This window comes from Gastrolobium bilobum, unplaced genomic scaffold (assembly GCF_033153095.1).
Source record: "Gastrolobium bilobum isolate Gb01-03AN ecotype WA unplaced genomic scaffold, APGP_CSIRO_Gbil_v1 utg665, whole genome shotgun sequence".
In the NCBI taxonomy this organism is placed as follows: Eukaryota; Viridiplantae; Streptophyta; class Magnoliopsida; order Fabales; family Fabaceae; genus Gastrolobium; species Gastrolobium bilobum.
The window spans coordinates 20,999-44,001 of NW_026898481.1; the positions used below are offsets into that span (position 1 = coordinate 20,999).

Sequence of the window (23,003 nt, forward strand, 5' to 3'; positions counted from 1 at the left end):
AAAAGAAAAAGAAAAAGTTAGCTCGTATTTTCAGAAGTTAAGTCTTCCGCTGTTTTCTGTTTTATCATATGTATGTTAATTGAACCGGCTCGAGACGGGGATGTTACATTTATGGTATCAGAGCAGTTTCTCTAGAAGAGCCTGTGAAATATTGCATGAACTGTTCGGGGTTGTCATATTCTTGAGTTTTCTTGGAATACTATGATATGCATGTCTGATCACCGAGTGTGAGCGTAGCTAACTCATTCCTTTGTGTGAAATATGCAGAATTATGGTTCGCCCAAGAAGGACTTCTGATCCTCCTATTGACCCGACCGATCCAATATTAGCAGATTTGGCAAGACCCCGACTAAACCAGCGGGGAAATACTTCACAGCTAGATCCAATGATAATGGCCTTAACTGAGATGCAACAAAATATGGCTGCAGCTAGGCAGCGAGAGCTAGAAGTGATGATGAAAGCAAATCAAGATCTGTTAGAGGCTAATAGGTTGGCCAATCAAGAAATGATGGCAGCAAGCAGAATGGCGAATATTGAAATGATGAGATTACTCTTGGTTGAGGTGAGGGCGGGTGGGCAAGGTCCACAACTACAGCCTTTGCAACAGCCACAACCACAACAGCCTATTCCTCCTCCTCAAAATCCCATTGTTGTGGAGGGTGAAGGAAATAATGATGTGAATGAAGAATCTAGTCACAGGGGTGGTGTGGCACAGCCAGCCACTAATAGAGAGCAAAGAGAAAGAATGCTTAATGCCTTCCGAAAACATGCACCACCAAATTATAAAGGAGGCATTGATCCTATTGCTGCAATTCAGTGGTTAGAAGAATTGGATCACATTTTTACTGTCATGGAGTGTGATGATCAGCAGAAATTGTTGTATGCTTCTTATATGCTGCAGAATGATGCAGCTGATTGGTGGAGAAATACCCGTCTGCCCTTGGAATGTCAGGGTTATGCTATTACCTGGCCTTTATTTGAAAGGCAATTCTTGCTGAAATACTTTCCGGCTGAAGCCCGGATAAGGAAGAAGGGTGAATTTGAAGAACTAAAGCAGGGTCAAATGTCTGTTGATGAATACTTGAATAAATTCAATAAGCTGGCCAAATACTCTCATTTCCAGAGAGCTCCACCTACAGAGGATGACTTGATTTTTAAATTTCATAGAGGATTACATGATAACATCTCTGAAAAACTTGCAGGTGACTCATTTGATACTTTTGCTGCACTTGTTAAAAAGTGTAAAAATATTCAAGAATATTACAGAAGGAAGAATAAGGACCAATCTGCTCCTAATTCTGGTCCTAAAAACACCTCTGGGAATTCTAAAGGAAAAGGGTTGCAGGTTAGTCAGTCTGATGGTAAGTTCAAAAAGGCGGGAAATTCTAAGCCTGGAAATATTAAGCCTGCTTCTCTATGTGCTACATGTGGTAAAGTTCATGCTGGGGTTTGCAGAAAAGAGCAAAGATTGTGTTACAAATGTGGCCAACCTGGGCATTTTATTAGGGACTGCCCATTTAATGGGGGACAGGTTTCTACTATTCAGGCCACTCCGGCTCCTATTGTGGTTGAGGAACCATCTCTACCTCTCCCACCTCCAGTTGTCCGAGTATATGCAGTGACTCAGCAAGAGGCTGAGAGGTCAGCTAGTTTGGTGCGAGGTATGATTTCTATTCGTGATGAAATGCTTAGTGTTTTGTTTGATTCTGGTGCCACGCATTCTTTTATTGCTGATTATGTAGCTGAAGCATTTGGTCTGCATGTGATAAAAATGAAAACTCCTATGCGTATTGTTACGGCTGTGGGAAGAGTTTTTAATGAAGACTATGTTTGTGAAAATGTGAAATTCAAGTATGAAGGCAGGGAATATTTTGCCGACTTTATTGTCTTGCACCTTGCTTCTGTGAATTTAATTCTGGGGATGGATTGGTTGTCCAAGTACTGTGTGAAGATTGACTGCTGCAGTAAAACCATTTTTGTCTCATCTCATGATGAAGAAAGGGAGTCTCCTTATTTGTCTGTACTTCGGGTGGTAAAGGCCTTGAAGGAAGGAGATTCCGGGTATGTTTTATTGGGAGGTCTGGTTGGCGTCAACAAGGAGCCAATTTCTGTTATTCCGATTGTCTCTGAATTTGAGGATGTCTTTCCGGATGAAATTCCGCACTTTCCTCCAGAGAGGGAAATTGAATTTGCAATTGACTTATTGCCTGGTGTGGGACCTATTTCTCTTGCCCCATACCGGATGTCACCTCTAGAATTATCTGAATTGAAGAAGCAGATTGAAGACTTATCCAGAAAAAATTTTATTAGGCCGAGTGTGTCTCCTTGGGGAGCCCCGGTGATCTTTGTTAAGAAGAAGGATGGGTCTATGAGATTATGTACAGACTACCGGCAGTTGAACAAGGTTACTGTTAAGAATAAGTATCCTTTGCCGCGGATAGATGATTTGTTGGATCAGTTGCGGGGTGCGACTGTATTTTCTAAGATTGATCTCCGGTCCGGGTATCATCAGATCCGGGTAAAGCCGGATGACGTTCCGAAGACAGCTTTCAGGTCCCGTTATGGGCACTATGAGTATCTGGTTATTCCTTTTGGGCTTACAAATGCACCAGCCGTTTTCATGGGTTATATGAATCGGATCTTTAAAGCCTATCTGGATCAGTTTGTGGTGGTCTTTATAGATGACATACTGATATATTCAAAGAGTAAAGAAGAGCATTCTGAGCATCTAAAGGTTGTTTTGCAGATTCTGAGAGAGCATCAGTTGTATGCTAAACCATCAAAATGTGAATTCTGGCTTTCTGAGATACAATTTCTGGGCCATGTCATCTCATCTGAAGGAGTGGCAGTGGACCCGAGCAAGATTGAAGCAGTGGTAGAATGGGAACGTCCTAAAAATGTTACAGAGATTAGGAGTTTTCTTGGTTTGGCTGGATATTATAGGCGTTTTATTGAGGGATTCTCACGGATGGTTTTACCTTTGACACGGTTAACCCGTAAAGGGAACCCATTTGTGTGGACCCAAGAATGTGAAGTGAGCTTTCAAGAGTTAAAAAGGAAGTTGACTACAGCTCCGGTATTGATATTGCCGGATCCTACAAGTAAGTTTGTGGTGTATTGTGATGCTTCTAAGTTTGGGTTAGGCTGTGTGTTAATGCAGTTCCGTCAGGTGGTCGCTTATGCTTCTCGGCAGTTGAAACCGCATGAGGAGAATTATCCGACACATGATCTTGAGTTGGCAGCCGTAGTGTTCGCATTGAAAATCTGGCGACACTTTCTATACGGGGCCGATTTTATTGTCTACAGTGACCACAAAAGTTTAAAGTATCTGTTTGATCAGAAGGAGCTAAATATGAGGCAACGCCGTTGGGTGGAATTTCTGAAGGATTATGATTTTGAATTGCAATATCACCCTGGTAAAGCCAATGTAGTAGCTGATGCTTTAAGCAGAAAGGCGCTTGGTATGGCCAATTTGATGATTTCCGAGTATAATTTGATTGAGAAATTCAGGGATCTCCACATTCCTGTGAATATAGAAGATAGTCCGCATGTATTGACTACTACGGTAGTCCTGAATTCATTAGTTGAGCGGATTAAAGAAGCTCAATTGCTTGATGAAGAGATTCAGTCTATGAAAGAGCAGGACTTTGTGTCCACTGATAGGTTCGGTCTTAAGTTTTACAAGGATCGGATCATTGTTCCAAAAGGTCAGATGGTAGATGAGGTATTGACTGAGGGCCACATGGGTAAGTACACTATCCATCCTGGTGCTACCAAGATGTACCAAGACTTGAAACAAAATTTCTGGTGGTCGGGAATGAAGACAGACATTGCTCTATTTGTGAGTAAGTGTTTGACATGTCAGAAAGTTAAGATTGAACATCAGAGACCTTCTGGATTACTGCAGCCCTTGGATATTCCGGAATGGAAATGGGTCAGTATTTCTATGGATTTTGTAGTGGCATTACTGAGAACTCAGGCTGGTTTTGATTCTATCTGGGTAGTTGTTGACAGATTGACAAAGTCTGCACATTTCATACCAGTTAAAACGAGTTTCTCCACAGAGCAGTTGGCTCGGATATATGTAAGAGAGATTGTGAAACTTCATGGTGTTCCTGAAAGTATCATTAGTGATCGGGACCCTAAATTTACTTCTAGACTTTGGGATGCAGTGCAACAGGCCTTCGGTACACAGTTGAGGCTGAGCACGGCTTATCATCCCCAGACTGATGGTCAGACTGAGAGGACTATTCAGACCCTGGAGGACATGTTGAGGGCTTGTGCCTTAGAGCAGGGAAATGCATGGGATAAATATCTTCCTCTGGTGGAATTTTCCTACAATAATAGTTATCATGCCAGTTTGGGCATGGCTCCCTATGAAGCTTTGTATGGCCGTAGGTGCAGGGCGCCTACTTGTTGGTCAGAAATTGGTGAGAGGCAGTTATTTGGGCCTGATATGGTCCAAGAGACTACCGATCAAATTATGATGATTAAGGATCGATTGAAGAAAGCACAGAGTCGCCAAAAGAGTTATTATGATGCAAAGCATCGACCCCTTGAATTTTCAGAAGGGGATCATGTATTTATCCGTTTGTCTCCGACTACGGGTGTTGGGCGTGCTCTAGGAGTGAAGAAGTTGAGTCCTAGGTTCATTGGGCCCTACCAGATTATGAAAAGGGTCGGACCTGTGGCTTATCAGCTTGCCTTACCTCCACATCTGTCAAATTTGCATAGTGTTTTTCACATCAGTCAACTTCGAAAATACGTGCCGGATGAATCCCACATTGTACAGCCGGACATTATCGAAGTAAGAAAAGACTTGAAGTTTGTTGTGGGACCGTTTAAGGTTCTAGCACGTGATGAAAAGGTGTTGAGAAACAGGACTATTCCCATGATCAAGGTACAATGGGAAGGATTGACTCCTGAGGACGCTACTTGGGAGCGGGAGAATGAGATTCTCCAGCAGTACCCTGAGTTTGACGTCAGGTATATGTTACATTTGATATTTGATTTTGTGGGTAAAATCCTTAAAAGGTGAGGTGAATATAATAACCCTTACTAGTAATAGTGGATTTAATATCGAAGAATAATTAGAAGTAAAAGAAATAAAGTCACCTTTGGTGAAAAATGAGTCAAAATGACAGTTAAAGAGTAAAAATGCGGGTAAATAAAGTTACCCGAAAGTAAAAGTAGAATTATAAATATGAGCATAAAAATATTCTAGTCCATTAGGTAAAGTTTGGTAATGAATGGAGGTGTGTAGATAGATAAATCTTTACCCAGTTAAAATAAGTTAACTTTAAAAAAAAACCGTAACCCCTTTAAATTTCTCTTTCCTACGCGTTTTCCTTCATTCTTTTCCGTCGTCCAGTGGCTGCTCTCACTTGGAAAGGGGCTTAGGGTTTTGCTTTGGTTTTCTTTGATTTCTCTTGCAATATCCAACCAAATCTCATAACCCACTACATGAAATCTATGGTAAACTACCCAATGAAGCTATTCCAACCATCAATGTGAGCTATTGTTGAGTGTGTGAAGAGTTATTCTCCTTTCCCTAATTCGTACACTATTCATCAAGGAGGCAAAAGGAAGCTTTTGAAGGAGATTCTCTTGATGGAAGTCTTCTAGGTCTTGAATAAGTGATTAGAGGTAATTAAACTCTAATCCTATGATTATTTTATTGTGAAAATGGTGTTAAAAAGCATGGGCATAGTTGGGTAGAAAATAAAGTAGTATAAACTTGAAGGTGATGATGGCTTGGTTGTGTATAGGAAGTGTAGTGAAAAAAAAAAAAAGCAAGCATGTTGCATGTGTAAATAAAAGAAAAAAAAAATCCCCTTGTATTTGGTCCCTTGTTGTTCGGCCATGAGAGGGTTTATAGAGGATGATGTGCAAAATTGTTAGTTATGTATTTGGAAGGTGAGATGTTGTAAAGAGTAGAAAAAATGATGAATTAGCAAAGATGTAAGTTGGAAAAAAATCCTACAAATACTTGCTCTATGCTTCGAACTATAGGATGTTTAGGGGTATATATTTGTTACATTTTATTTTAATAAAATGTGTTGCATTTTAATATACCAATGGATGAGCTAAGAAGTGAAATGCTTTGACAAATGGTTGAAAAATACCTTGAGTCCCTAAGGGTATGCCCGCGACTTTTAAAGAAAAATAGCATGATTTATGTGGAAAATTCTTAAGTAAATGCTTGATTAAATTAAAGAACGCCAACGGGTGTATAGAGGTCTAGACTTGTGTATTGGCATAGAATTGGCAAAAATATAAAGAAAGGAAAATAAGCGATAAAATGTATGCTTATGAAATAATCATGGTATAACATCATTTTATTGATGCATTGTAAATTATTCTCTAGGTGTGCCTAGGGATTGAGAAGGATCGGAAATATCTTGAAGCGATAAAAGTAACTTGTTCCACAAGTAAGCGTATTGGTAAAGCTTCAAGAGGTAAGCTCTATGTTTAAGGAGTCTTTTCCTGCTTGAGTGCTCCACCATGGTTAGTGAACTATGGTTGGACTGTATGACTGTGATTTAGATGCTTTGTATAGATGCATTCATATAGAGTTATTTGATAACATGATATGTTTTGCTCTGATATGACTTCTGTAATATGATTTCTGTAACAATCTCTGGCCATTGATTGTATAGTACCCGGACGTCCGCTTTGGGGTCCTCCCTCGGGACTGATGGTGTACGCCTCTGATATGTCTGGTTCCGCTTTGGGGTCCTCCCTCGGGAACACGTGCGTTGATTTCCGCTTGGGGTCCTCCCTTGGGAATGACGGCGCACATCTCTGATATGATATGGATATATGCTCTGTTCTGTTATGATATCTGTTATATGTTGTATTCGTATACTTTGTATCTGACTTTCATGCAGGAGTGAGCCAGGGGTATGGAGAATTCTCTATAAACCTGGAGCTTATTGAGATTTGTAATCTCACCCCTCTTTGGGGACACATTTTCAGGTGCCCAGATTCCCGGTGAGTCCTCACTAGGCAGGGACACGACACGTGGCTGAGGCAGTTGACAGATCGGATTTTGAGTGGCTGTAGGCTACTACCTTTTTGGAGTGTTTGATGTATTTTAGTATTTTCGCTTTTGATGGATCATGATATTGATCCTTTATTTTGTATATGGCCTGTATATGTTTTGTACACGTCTGTCGCTTTGATGCATGTACATTTGGGTATTCAGGCACGTTATGTGATGAGGTAGTATTCAGATATGTTTACGTGTTGGATTGCATGCGGTTAGATATAGTGGCACTGAGCCAAGTTATGCATGCGCCCATGGATGGGCATTTGATTATATTTGTATAAACTGTTTATCAGGAAATGCTTCTGTGTGGGATTGAAAAATCCCCAGTTGTCCGATTTATAGAGGAAACTCTGCCCGATTTTCGTTTACGACGAATGAGAATTTAAAAAGAAAAAGAAAAAGTTAGCTCGTATTTTCAGAAGTTAAGTCTTCCGCTGTTTTCTGTTTTATCATATGTATGTTAATTGAACCGGCTCGAGACGGGGATGTTACAATAGTAAGCGCAGCTTGCTCAATTTAATTAATGCGGAAGCTAACTGAATAAATTTTTTCTTATGTATTGTAAACTTGTTCCCTTCCATTGCCAAATTAAAACGGACAACATTTCGTCTGTATTTTGGACCACTAGGGGTAATCTCCACCATGATAATTTCAACCTGATTGACAGTTTAATATAATCCAGGGGTACCACAACATAGATGAAACATATTGCCCAGCCATCACTGGCCTAGACTATCTTATAATCATACTGTCTCAAAATAATGTCCACGATATTACTTATATAACTACATCAAATAAACAAAAGAGATAGAATTAAATAAGTAACATAGACCTGAGAATGCATTTATAAAACATTTTTAACATTTATAATATATAATAAGACCATGAAAACTTAAATGATTAGCAATAGAATTTCAAAACAAATTATAGGACTATAATTCTATAGCATTACTTTCTTTCTATAAATATAAAATTACTTATCCGTAATTTACTTATATTTTCGTAATATAAAAGTCTGAATTTGACCTCTTTGTGAAATAGAAATACAAAATAAATAAATAAAAGAGTTCGGATATAACTCAATTTTTTTGAATGGAAACTGGAAAGTAAGATTAGAGGTCTTTGGTTAGATGTAAACTTCAGAAAGAAATTAGAGTTGAGCAGTAATTGTTAGCAGATAGATTATAGATATATATATATATAAACATAACTCACTGCATTTTCCAAACAGTATATATCATTGTATAAATAATTACACATTATATGTCTCTCTCCATACTAATTATGTTTTTTTAGCGGGTATACTGTAGCCATTTGGCATTTGATTTTTTATTTTATTTTTATTTTTTCCCGAAATTTTGTAGAATTTTCTGTGCGTGTAGCATTACTGTTAGCGTTTTGTTTATAGGTTTAGTATATGTGTTTTTAAAGAATGTAAATTTGTATACTTTTATTTTTTATAATTATATATTTCAGAGATTACACAGTTATAATATAATTTATTTTTTTCTCTCGATCAACAAGTTTTAAAAAATTTCTGAATTAAAGAAAAAAAAATTATATTATAACTAGGTACTCATGTACTCCTCGTAGTATATATAGTTACAAGGATAAAAGAAGATGAGCTTATATATCTGGACAAATAGTTTTCCCTTTGTTTATTTATCTATCAAAGTTGGCTGCTAAGCCTGCTATGCGGGAAACAGACGACGTGATCATTCCTAGAAATTAAAAAGATGGGATCAAAAAAGTTGATCCACATTCGACGACGTTTTTGGGGGACACAGGGCAATCCATGAAGTATGATCCAGAGGTGTCCACACACAAGTAAATTTGGTATAGCTGGCTATTACCAGATGAATCCACATTGCACTCAATGAATGAATTAAACCCAACAGAATCCTTTATAGTCCCTTTCATGCTGTCCAAGTCGACGGAAGCCCCATGAGGTTGTACTGCTCTCACAAAATGCATGTTTCTCAGCTATTTGCTAAAAGCATATTGCTATGATATAACTAACCAAAGTATGTGTTAAATTAAACCAGTTTTGAATATGTACCTCCAAAAAGAGCTTGGAATAAGTCGGCATGATCTTTCCGGTTGAGAGCTGCTGCAAAATAGTCATGTTGGTTGAAGACTGACTCTGAGCAAGTGCCAAATATGTCCCATGCAGCGCTCCAGGTGTAGGACCCATCGCTGCTTGGACATAATAGTGAGGGCCAATTGCTTTGCAAATTGCTACGGAGATCAGATATCTGTCATCATATATTTAATCATCATAGTAACAGAATACTTTTTAGGATTAAAATACATTCTATTTGGCTATTGAGATTCTGATTTGAGGTTTAAAAGAATTATTTATTATTTTTATCTAATCTTTTCCCTGCTTAGCAATTATGGCATGAAAAGTTTGCATAAGGACACGTAGAAAGAATAAAAGGTTGCCACAACTTAAAGTTGCATATCAGAAAACGTTTGTCTTGTTAGGGAACAAAAAGGAAAACATATTTTATGACTTGTAAATTGGATACAAGCTTAGTCCTTTTGGTTCAAATGGAATAATTAGGAGAAGAAAATATAGAAAAAATTACTTCTTGTCGTGTATGTATTATTTATGATATGCAGCTTGTGCAATTATCTGTTTCGTAAATGAAATACCTGAGATTGCTGAAAAGGGTTGTTGGTATCACAGTTATAAGGGTATGAGCCATCATTGTTACTAGGGAAAAGACCACTAATGGCAAAATCTGCAGGAGGCTTCCCAGTTGTTGGGTAGCAACAACCTTGCTGTGTGTTACAGGCTGATCCTGGCCACTGCAAATGCAAAATCCCAAAAATTGATTTTTTCTTTTTTTAAGGAGATTCTTTATAACTCAAAGCATGACCTTTCAATGAAATCTTATATTACCTGCTGAACAAAGAAGAAGAAATCAAAATTCTGTGAAACACAGAGAACTGACAAATACTGTAGCAGCAGCATAAGCTTAATCAAAATGGATCCCTTGGATTCCATCTTTGCTTCTCAAATGAGTTGGAGAGATAAGAGTAGTGATTTTTATGGTTTTGAGTGGATGCCACAGTTATGGAATGGTATTGGTAAATTGATGAATTTATAGGCAGAAATGGAAGGTAACAAAATAATAAGGTATAGTATCTGGGCAGGATATGCTCATCCCTCTATGTTAGCGTATGAAATGGTTTACATGCGTTACTATTTTACAATAATAATTGTGTCATGTCGGCACCTTTTTTTAAGTGCTTTCATATTATGTTAGCGTATGCAAATCTTAGTTTATAGCTCTTTGGTGTTTGGAGTCATGGTGGAAGCCAAGAGGAAGCAACTTTTTTTTTTTTTTTTTTTTGATAACATAGGATGGTACAATGGTATGCAAATCTTAATTTGTTTATGGGTTTGCTTTTTCTGAAGTTACTGCAGATAAGTTATCTGCAGTAAGCCAATACGACGTCGTTTTGGGACGGAAATCATGGTATTTTTGTAATTTTAATTTATTTCAGGGTTATAATAGTCTTTATATTTATAATTTTTTAAGATTTCAATACCAAAACGACGTCGTTTTGGGAATAAATGCAGATAATTTATCTGCATTAACTGCAGAAACGTTTTTCCCTTTGTTTATAGCTCTTTGGTGTTTGGAGTCGTGGCCGAAGCCAAGAGGAAGCACCAATAAGGTTGGTACAATGGTATGCAAATCTTAATTTGTTTATAGAGTAAACATCTTTTTTAGTCTCTGACAATATCTACGAAGTCCTTTTTAGTCCCTTGCAATAAAAAAAGACTAAATTGGTCACTGAAATTACAAAAAAAGGGGTCACGTTAGTCCTTCTGTGAACTCCACCGTCACGGTCAAACTAACGGTGCCCATGTGGCACGTTAGTGTGATGACGGGGCTTGCACGTTGGACAGCATGGAAGAAGAGACGACGTCGTTTAGGTATCTTTTAATTTTTATTTTATTTTTCTTTCTTTCTTCTTCTTCTTCTTTCTTTCTTCTTAACAGACTCACTCAAACTTCAACCATTTCCTGATTTCTGATCTCACCTGAAATAGTTCAGCAATGCTCCTCTGCCTACTTCCAAGGCCACCTAATGCCGGCAAACCGATCAACCCATCATTGTCGCTCCACTCCACACTCTTCCTCTGCTTAACAACATTAACAATCTCATCATTACCATCAAACCCAGAAGGCTGCACTGAGAACATAGACATGTCTCCATCTCCACCATCATCACACCCTCTACCACTCACCCTCCTCCTCCTATCACCAATCCCACCAACCTTCGAACCACCTCTCAACCGTTGCTGCACGACACGCCAGTCCTCCTTAGACAACATTGGAGGAGGCAACCGCGAGTTTAGATTTACATTGGAATAATAATAATTTGCGTAAACAAGATCAGCCCGAAGCTCCTCCTCACTCCAAAACCCCTCCCGCAACCAAAACTGGCAACCGGAGCGCCGCCATCGAACAAAGTTCCAACCGCCGCCAATGACCCTTCAACGATGGGAGGCGCCGACCCACTTCGCAACCTCGCGAGCTCTCTCTCCCTCTCACTCGCCTCTTGCTGCCGCCTCAGAACCCCCAAATCCTCGTTGTAATCATGCTTCTTCAACATCGATCGAATCGCCACATCTGACATCATCTTCGGGTAACTATCGCTTACCATTAGATACAGCAAAACAAAAACAAAAAACTTCACTCAACCCAGTGACCCAAAAAACAAACCTCGAACAAAAAAATGATATACACGCAGCACTTCAACAAAGACAGAAACTTTGAGCACAAACAGCTTTGAATCAAGAGCTACAAAAAAGTAAAGTTCGATTTTTTATTTTTATTTTTTTTGTTATGGCTAATCAATTACACGAGCTCAGCTCAGAATCAAACGTTAAAGTTGGAAAAAGATGTGTTTTTATTGGTGGGTATGGTGATTGCTTTGATGGGTCAGAATTGAAATGAGGATCGGGGTTGGGTTCAGAGTGAAGAAGAAGAAGAAGAACGTGGAGGATCGACGATGTGTTGGTCCATGTTAGGAGAGAATCAGAAACCGAAATAGATACTCTGATGGAGTAGGCAGACTGCGAGTGTGAAGATGGTGAGGAGTGATAAGTACCAACGCCCCACCCATATGGACGGTTGGATGTTACACTGACAGAAGAAGAAGAAGAAGAAGAAGAAAGAAAATTCAAAAGATACCTAAATGACGTCGTCTCTTCTTCCATGCTGTCCAACGTGCAAGCCCCGTCATCACACTAACGTGCCACATGGGCACCGTTAGTTTGATCGTGACGGTGGAGTTCACAGAAGGACTAACGTGGCCCTTTTTTTGTAATTTCAAGGACCAATTTGGTCCTTTTTTAGTGCAAGGGACTAAAAAGGACTTCGTAGATATTGTCAGGGATTAAAAAGGATGTTTACTCTTGTTTATAACTCTTTGCTGTTTGGAGTCGTGGTCGAAGCCAAGAGGAAGCACCTTTGTTCGTACGGGAAGGGGACATACTAATTCTGATTTGTGTCATGACCCCCATTCAATTCTTTAATGTATATTCACTTGAAAGAAAAGGGTATTTGAAATATTATTGAATTGTATATAATCTGTACAAAGGGTTCTCTATTTATAGATAATACTTGACCTAATTTTGACCTAATGGGCTTGACCCAATACAACAAATAAATGACTAAATAATAATTATTTACAACACTCCCCCTCAAGCTGAGGAATAGATATTTATCATTCCCAGCTTGCTAGTAAGTTCTTGAAATCTGTCTGAAGGAAGCCCCTTTGTTAATAGACCAGCTAATTGACGCCTAGTGGGAATGTATGAAGTGGTAATCAACCCGCTATCAAGTTTCTCTTTAATGAAATGGCGGTCGACCTCAATATGTTTAGTCCGATAATGTTGAACTGGATTATGAGCTATACAAATAGCGGACTTATTATCACATAACAGCTTCATAGGTCCCTCACATTTTATTTTGAGATCATCAAGTACAATTTTCAGCCACAATAACTCACAAATGCCTTGAGCCATAGCTCGAAATTCAGCTTCTGCACTTGATCTGGCAACCACATCTTGTTTCTTACTTCTCCATGTCACCAAGTTACCGCAAAGAAACATGCAATAACCAGTGGTAGAACGACGGTCAGTAACGGATCCAGCATAATCAGCATCTGTGTAGACTTCTAAAGATAGATTGCCATCACGTCGGAATAACAATCCTTTACCAGGAGTACCTTTAAGATACTGAAGAATTCTCTCTACTTCCTGCATGTGTTTTTCCTTTGGATCGTGCATAAACTGACTGACAACACTAACAGCATAAGCTAGGTCTGGTCTAGTATGGGCCAGATATATCAATTTCCCAACTAGCCGTTGGTATTGTCCTTTATCAACTGGAGGACTCTCTTCTTCATAGCCCATCTTGTGATTCTGCTCAATAGGAGTATTAGAGGGTTTACACCCGAGCTTTCCTGCTTCTTTGAGAAGATCCAAAACATATTTCCTCTGGCTGATAAAAATTCCTTTGCTTGAATGAGCTACTTCTGTCCCTAGAAAATATCTCAGTTTCCCAAGGTCTTTGATTTCAAACTCAGAGGCAAGCCGTGTTTGCAGAATCTGTCTCTCCACAAAATCATCACCTGTGATAATAATATCATCAACATATACAAGGAGCACAGTAAGCTTCCCATTTTGGGAGTGCTTGAAGAAAAGAGTGTGATCTCCTTGACTCTATCTGTATCCTAAGGTCATCATAACCTTAGTAAACCTTCCAAACCAAGCACGAGGTGACTGCTTCAATCCATACAAGGCCTTTTTTAATCTACAAACTTTATTTTCCCCCTTCACAGAATCAAAACCAGGCGGGATTTCCATGTAGACTTCTTCTTTTAACTCACCATTGAGGAAAGCATTTTTCACATCAAATTGATTTATATCCCAATTGTAATGGGCAGCAAGGGATAACAAGGTTCTTACTGTATTCATCTTTGCAACTGGAGCAAAGGTTTCTTCATAATCAATGCCATAGGTTTGAGTGTAACCTTTGGCCACTAATCGAGCCTTGTATCTCTCAAGAGTGCCATCAGAATTATATTTCAGGGCATAAACCCATCTGCACCCTACTGCTTTCTTTCCGTTGGGTCTATCAATAACCTCCCATGTTTTATTTTTCTCCAAAGCATTCATCTCCTCTTGCATGGCTTGAGCCCAACTCCTATCTTTTAAGGCTTCATGTACTGATTTTGGGATTGCAATAGAGTCTAGTGCTGAAACAAAGCTTTTGTGCTGCACAGAAAGATTAGCAGAGGAAACAAAATGGGAGATAGGGTATTGAGTACAAGAGGGACAGGAGGGACAAGATTTCTTGGGACAAGCTCTTTTTCCTTTTCTAAGAGCAATGGGTAAATCATCAGAATCAGTAGTAATGGGTAAGTCATCAGAAGTATTAACATCATGATCAGAAATATGAGATTCAGGACTTACCAGTGGTTCAGACGATTGAGGTTGCTGCTGAGACAATGTGGGTTGTTTCCTTCTTTCAGGTGCCATAACCTTTCGTATCTCTGGTGTACTTGATGTATCAATCACAGGAGAATCAGTCACAGGAGGATTACTCACAAGAGGATCAGACACAGGAGGAACATACACAGGAGGAACAGGACCAAGAGGAGGATACACTGACACAGGTGTAGGAGTAGACACTGAAGATTCAAAGAAGGAAGGTGATGAGTCTTCTGGTGAATTATTCTCCCCCTGAAGATGAGGAACTTGGAAAAAGGACTCAGATTCCTGAAATGTAACATCCATAGAAACAAAAAATTTCCGACTTCCAGGGTGATAACACTTATAGCCCTTCTTATCAGGAGCATATCCAAGGAAGACACATTTAAGAGCCCTAGGATCCAACTTACTACGATGTTGTTTATGAATATGAACAAAGACAACACACCCAAACACTCGAGGAGGAAGACTTTGCAAAGTTGGAACAGAAGGAAAAAAAGAAGTCATGGAGTGAATAGGACTTACATGATCGAGAACCTGAGTGGGTAGACGATTGATCAAGAACGCTGCAGTAAGAATGGCATCTCCCCAATAGCATTTGGGTACATGTGTTTGAAACAGTAAGGCACGAGCAACTTCAAGAAGGTGACGATTTTTTCTTTCAGCAACCCCATTTTGTTGAAGGGTGTCTACACAAGTAAGTTCATGAATCATACCTTGATTTTGTATAAATTGGGAAAAAGAGTGATTGACATATTCAGTACCATTATTTGTCCTTAGTCTTTTGATTTTTTTACAAAATTGAGTCTCAATCATTTTATAAAATTGAAAGAACAGTTGTGGTACCTCAGACTTTTCACGCATTAAGTAAACCCAAGTTACACGAGTGCAATCATCAATAAAAGAAACAAACCATTTATTTCCATAGAGAGTGAGGGACCTTAGAAGGACCCCAAACATCAGAATGAATAAGATCAAAAGGTTCAACACTCTTAGTAATACTAGAAGGAAAAGACACACGATGATGCTTAGCAAATTCACAAACATCACAATGAAAAGACTCAACAGACTTAGACAAAAACAATGACAGAAATAAAGATTTGAGTAAACTAAATGGAGGATGACCCAAACGCTTATGATGCAGCCAAATTAAAGAATCAGCAGTTGATTGACCATGAGACATGAAGGTGTGATCTGTTACTTTATTTGTGGGAGATTGTGACACCAGATAGTACAGCCCACCTTGCTCTTTAGCACTACCAATCGTCTTTCCCGTGGCGAGATCCTGAAAAACACAATGGGTAGGGAAGAAGGTTACAGTAAAATTCAAAACTTTTGTAATTTTGTGAATAGAAAGAAGATTCGTGGAGAGTTTAGGAACATGAAGAACATCCTTAAGATGTAAGGACTGCTGTAAGTTTATGTCACCAGAACCCGCAACTGATGTATGTGAGCCATCAGCTATGGATATTGTATGAGTTCCAATGGTAGGATGATAAGAAATAAATGAGTCAGCACAACAAGCCATATGATCAGTAGCACCAGAATCAACAACCCAAGAATGTTTAAAATCATTACATGAAGAAATGAAAGAATGAGTTTTGGAGCTCATATCAGTCATAGCCAAAGCACTAGTATCAGATGGCTTACTCAGATAATCAAGAATGGTTCGGAGTCGTTCCAACTCATCTGGACGAAATGCAGATTGGGTCTCATTAGGTGCAGGGGTTATTTCAGAAGAAGTAAAATGCGCTTGACCACGCATCCTTGCCATCTTTTCTAAAATAGTTTGCTTTCCATAAAGGCGAAAGCATAAATCCTTGATATGACCTATTCTTTTACAATAAGAACACCATCGGTCATCTCTCTTAGGTCTAGAAGAGGTACCATCATAAAATTTTAAAAAAGAACTCCTTTGAGAAGAGGCCATACTGCACAGAAAATGGTTAAAGAAAAGCTCCAAGAAGCCAAAAAATCACAAATAAATACCAAACGATATCCGATCAAAGAGAGGAGCACAGATCCAGAAAGAGGAAGAAGGGACGATCAAGATCGCGGTGGTCCGATCCGGAAAAATGGTCTCACGCGCCGGTGAGATTGGTTGCGCGTGGGATTCACTCGCGGTTGAAGGAGCGGCGCGTGTGGGCGCGTGCGGTGGCCGTCCGGTCTGAAATTTCTGGAGCAACGTCGTCCGGTGAGCGCGGTTCTTTCTGGGTCTGTTCGGAGTTGAAAAACCACCGGGAAAGGGTCCAATCGTGATGAACAGATGCTGTCTTGTGATGAAGAATAATGGAGACGATGAACAGTAACAGAGACGATGAACAGTAACAGAGATCCAGTATAACAGAGATCTTCTCGGTCCAAGAGGTCCCCGGAAAAAATCCGATGACGGCTGATGGCAGCGAGAGACAAAAAGAATAAAAGGTTCTTGTTCTAAAGACGATAGGCGCGGAAGCAGAGTCCTCAGGATCGAGAGCTCTGATACCAACTTGAAAGAAAATGGTATTTGAAATATTATTGAATTGTATATAATATGTACAAAGGGTTCTCTATTTATAGAAAATACTTGACCTAATTTTGACCTAATGGGCTTGACCCAATACAACAATAAATGACTAAATAATAACTAAATAATAATAATTTACAACATATTCAATCTTTATTGTAGTTCTGCGAATGCGTTCACATGGAAAATTGATGCTAGTATAAAGTCTTAAAGTGTTGAAAAAGAGGGATTTTTTATTTTTTAAATATGAAGATTTTTAAACATTTATATTTCATTAAGGTAAAATATTCTTGGACGAAAAACCAAACGCACAGAGACGTAACGAATTTTACTTTTAATAAAAGATGTAAATGAAATTATTCAAATAAATAAATGAAGAAATTTAATTTGCAAAAGTAAAAAAATAATAAAGTAATAATTTGTTTTTTTCCATTTTTTTTATTCTAATTGACATAAGTATGTGGATATATGTTTAAGAATATCTTATTAGAAATCTAATTGATATAATTTTTCTTCCTTATTCCAAAATACTTTTTTAAGCTATACATATTATATAAATATATATGATAATATAAAATAAAGATATAATAGATATAATTTATTAAGCATTCATTTCATAAAATAGGATTGGTTTTTAATTTGAAGTATTTTTGTTAGGCAAATAAATACATTGCTAATACTCAGTAAGCGTCAGGCACAGGCGCCGCTCGGGCAAAGTGCTAAACAAAATAAATTGTCTAATTCACCCTGGAGAGTATTTTCTATTTATTTCATGTGTACCAAACATGTCATTGAGTTTTATTTTATTTTTCTTAAATACAAATGCCTTCACATGGAAAATTAATAGGATTCATTTTTTTGTCCTCAATGTAGATAAATTATTTACATTGAACTCAAAACGACATTGTTATATATAGGACGGAAATCAAAGTATTTTTGTAATTATAATTTATTTCAGAGTTATAATAATTTTTCTTATTATAAATTTTTTTAATTTTTCAACTCAAAACGACATTATTTTGAGAGTGAATGTAGATAAATTAGTAGAAATATTAAAGCCAAATTAATAATGTTAAAAGTCTTGATTTACACATTCGAAATCAAAATCTTATTTCGACCAAACTGAGACAATTTATTTAAATATATATTTTTATTGGATAAAACTTAAATACATTCTATCTGATTTATTCTAAAATCACTCAACTCTAGGGGTGTGTATGGAGCAGTTCATAATCGGTTTTAACAAAAATCGAACCGAACCGATTTTTTTCTCTTAAAACAGATTTTTAATTTTCTAAACCGGTTTATGGTTGATAACCGGTTTGAAACCGGTTCCAAAACCGGTTTATGGTTGATAACCGGTTTTGATTTAAAACCGGTTTTAAACCGGTTTCAATTCAAAACCGGTTTTAAATCAAAACTGGTTATGAACCATAAACCGGTTATCAAGTTCAAAACTGATTTTTTAATAAATTCAAAATTGGTTATGGATGGATCGTGCTATTTTTATAAGTAGTCATTTGTTTCTCCTGATTATAGGTAGTTGACCAACTATTTCTTGCAGGAATCTTCATTGTTTTGGAACTCTCCGGACGAAATGATTCTTATAGAAATTGTTTCACGTTGTTTTAAGAGTGATTGATAGAAGAACAGTTGAATTATTTTAAAATTGTAAAAAAAATTGCTCTTCGTTCTCTCAAAATTTATGTTACTAAGAGTTTCATTTGAACTAATGAAGGAAGGTATGAGTAGGGGTGTTCAAAATGTCCAGAAGAACTAAACCAATCCATAACCAAGCTGCTCCACATTTTAAAAACTGGTTATTTTTCAAGATCGATTTCATATGAAACTGTATTTTATTTTTATAAACTGGTTATTTACCAAACCATAAAAATAATTGGTTATCCATAACCAAACTGCTCTATAATTAAAGAACAAATAAGTAAATCCATTGTGAGTTGTCCTTTTAACGGTGCTCTGAGAGACATTAAGCCAATTGATTAATTTCGTTGCCCTTTTCGTTATTTTTTTTAACTTCATCTTTGTCATTTCAAAGTCTTCGCTTTGTCAAGTAATGAGTTTGCCCAGAGGCCTGTATGTGATTTTTTTTTTTTTTTTGGAAAAAAGTTGTTACGTTACATACAAAGTGCTTTCTTAGGATGTGACCTTTCTATTTAAGTGTAATTTTTTTTTTAAAATAAATATTTTCTACTTGAGCTACTTAACTTTTTTTGCTAGATTATTGTTTGGAAGTTTGAGTCAATTGACTAAAATTGTAAGCATGGTAAAAGATAATACTTATTTGCTCTTTAATTGTAAAGCAGTTTGGTTATAGATAACCAACTATTTTTATAGTTTGATAAATAACCAATTTATAAAATAAAATATGGTTTCATATGAAACCGGTTTTTAAAAATAACCGGTTTTTAAAATGCGAAGCAGTTTGGTTATGGATCGGTTTGGTTCTTTTGGACATTTTGAACACCCCTACTCAACTCTTAACTTCTTTTTATCATTTTTTCCATTTTTTAATTTTTTTTTTGGTCCAAGTTTATGTAAATTCTAATTTTCAAATGGAAATATGCTGAAAAAAATCCTTCGTCACAGTATTTTATTCAAAAAATTTCTCCATTTTTAACGATTTTGAGCTTTAGTTCCACATAAATCTAAAATCTGTTGTTTTAAAACTGAAGAAATACCAAAGGGAGTTGATTCAAGTGGTACCTATTTAATTCCATTGAAGCAATATCTTGAGTTCAAGTTCTTGTGAATATAAAACATCCCCTTTGGTAGAATTAACTTAATCATAATGTGAATATACCCGATTCGAATATGATTACCTTCCATGAATAATACCTGTAATTTATCCAGGAAAAACTGAAGCAAATAAAGAGGATTCACTTTGTTTACTGTTCACAATGATAAAATTGACAGTTTATGCAATTTTAAATAACATTTACAGAGGAGACAAGTGATAAAAATAAAATAAAAATTGAGACAAGTGCTTATAGAGTAAATCTTGGGAGGTATATTGAAGTTTTGCAATTTTTTATTTGGGAGGAGTTATACTTACTACTTCCTAAGTTTACTATTTTTACTACTAAACTATCACTATTAGATTAACTTTTAATCTAATGACTCATATTTATTCCTTATAATTAGGGGTGAAACTGGGAGGGGCCGGCCTACAGGGGCCTAGGCTTGGCCTACATTAGGCCAGACCTGACTTAGTATATTTTGTATAATAAGTCGGGCTTGAGCCTTAAAAAAGCCTGTTTAATAAAAAGGTCGTGGGCCCACTTTCAAAAGGTCGGACCTATAAGCCTAGCTACCGGCCGGCCTATATTATACTATTTATTTTAATTAAAATAAAATAGACTAAGTATGCCTTGAAGGAAAAATAAAAGATATAAATTTAATCAATTACAATTATTTATAACTTAATCATATTCGATTAAATTTTAATAGAAATCTTACTTTATTTCTTATATAAGAGGAACCAACATCTCAACATGTTAGATTATGTATATGAATATATTAAAAGAATTTTGGGAAAAGTTATACTTACTATAAGCATCATGATGTGTTTGTTAGATTCATGTAGTTATTTTAATTTACATAGTATGGATTTGTTTGTTGGATCTGATGAAATATATGTTATTTAATTTGAGCATTTTGCTTTTGAAAATGACTTAAATGCATATTGTATAAGTTTTGTTATGATTCATGATTCTATTTGGACGTTGAAATTATGATTTTTGGTGTAGCAACAGAATTTGAGTACTTCGTAAAGTTGATTCATGGTTATGCTTTGAAGTTAAAAATTAACAGGCTAACGGGCCAAGCCAGGCCATTTGTTTTTTTATAAACGGGCCAAGTCAGGCTAACTGTTAGACTCATACTAGGCTTGGGCCAGGTCAAATTGAAATTTTTTGGTGTAGGCTTGGGCTTTTCGGAGCAAAGCTTGGCCCAGCCCAGCCCACTTTCACCCCTACTTATAATCCTAATTTTTTTCGTCAATCACTCACCTCCTTTCTCCCTCTGGGTCACACTCTCATCTCTATCTCAAAATTTCCTTTCTTCATCGTTCTTTCTCATCATAACAGAAGACCCCAAAGTGTTCCCTCCATCGTTCCCTTCTTCATGAACATGAACCAAAACGTCATCGCTCTCCACGATTACAACAAATGATGAGATTTGGGGCTGAATACATAAAGGCATGTTTCTTCATCTTTTTCGTACAATTTGGGCTGAACCACATGTAATAAATTTTTATAATAATTGTGGGCTTCAATCAATTGTAGTTTTTTTTGTTTTAATAAAAATGGGCTAAGTCATGATCCATAAAGGGGTGCAGTATAAAGCCCATTTAATTAATGATCCTTTTGTTTGGGCTTGGATATCTGTAAACTGATTAGTGTGGGTAACAGTGTAGGCCTAACCCATAGGCCCATGATGGGAAAGGGACTAGGGTTAATAAGTTTGGCTAGGTCCCCTCTGCATTCACAACGTGTTAGAAAACCGTTACTCCACAACTCGCCCCATCGACGGTTGTGATCAGAGAGTGGTGTGAATTGTAGAGGAAGATCATAGTCTTTCCATTGCAGGAGTCAAAGGAAACAAGAAGTCTTCAAGAAATCAAGAAGCGTGTCTTCAATAAGTAAGCCTAAATCTTTTGGTGTTCTAATATCATATAACCCTATTTTATGAAATTTCTTACATTTGGTATCAGAGCCTAAATTATATGATTTAGGACCCAACTATTTGCTGTTGGACATGATTGCATATTTTGGCATTTCTTGCTCTGTTCTTGAATATTTAATTTTAAATTGATATTTATTTTATTTTATTTTGAAGAAATTAAACTCAATGATTTTGGGGGATTTTATAGATCCAATTTTAAATCCCTAATTTTTTACATCATAAGCATACAACTTCGATGCTTGCTTTCATGGTTATGGAGCATTTGAAATAGATGCGATGTTAGTTGCAGAGAATTCCGAAACATATTTTATTGGACCATTCGAACAGACATGGAGTTTGTATATAATATATTTTTATTGATATACCGTAATGAGAACAACATATTTTTTTGGTCTTTGATTGAGAGCTTAACACGTGTCACAGAATCCGACCCAAAATTGTTCAAAGTAAGGGCCTGTTTAGTGTGATGTATAAGGAATGATAGTATAAGCTTATACACGTTATGACATTTTTAGTTGTTTGGTGTGACCATCTTATACAACATGACCCCTTTATATATCAAAATGATGTATAACTTAATCCGGCCTAGGAGTGATGGATTAGATATGATAAGAGATTAATATATTAGTATTACTTACAATTACAATTTCCAAGAACTAATATATCATTTCAATATTTATATATTAAAATAATTTTTTTAATATATTAATTTTTAAAATATTGGAGAATATTATATTATACAATATCATACCAAACGCTGGATAGTATTAAAATTTAATCAGGTCTTATACTATCAGACCTTATCATATACTATGCACCAAACATGCCTTAAATGAGTCTCAAGCTTTGAACAATGTGCATTAAATCATTTTATTAGAGATTATTAATTTGAGCATTTCAGAAATAGTGGTTTTATTAAAGAAATGTGATAATTTGCAATATATTTGAAAAATCAGCAGCTTGGTCAATATGTTCAAACAGCTTTTGTTTATTGCTCTAATAAGCTAGAGGATAAAATCAAACAAAGGCGTTGAATGATAATTATGGTTCCATGCTTTTGTGGTATTTAAAATAAATAATATTGTTATCAAAAAAAAATTAAATAAATAATATTGTTGCTGTAATGTGTGTTCCAAACAAATTTTATTATAACACAAAATAAATAAATAAATAAAATTGTTATGATATTATATCTGTTGGCACCTTGTTGATATAATATTG

At 36.7% G+C, this 23,003-nt stretch overlaps 1 protein-coding gene across 1 annotated transcript; it reads right to left on the reverse strand.

Annotated features, from left to right (window-relative positions):
- Positions 1-8,779: 8,779 nt before the first annotated feature.
- Positions 8,780-10,064, reverse strand: LOC133316677 (extracellular ribonuclease LE-like). Its single transcript, XM_061518454.1, has 4 exons — positions 9,960-10,064; positions 9,710-9,865; positions 9,111-9,306; positions 8,780-9,006 (listed from the first exon to the last, which is right to left on the reverse strand). Exons 1-4 carry the CDS (start codon positions 10,062-10,064, stop codon positions 8,780-8,782), a joined length of 684 nt encoding a protein of 227 aa, XP_061374438.1.
- Positions 10,065-23,003: the final 12,939 nt, after the last annotated feature.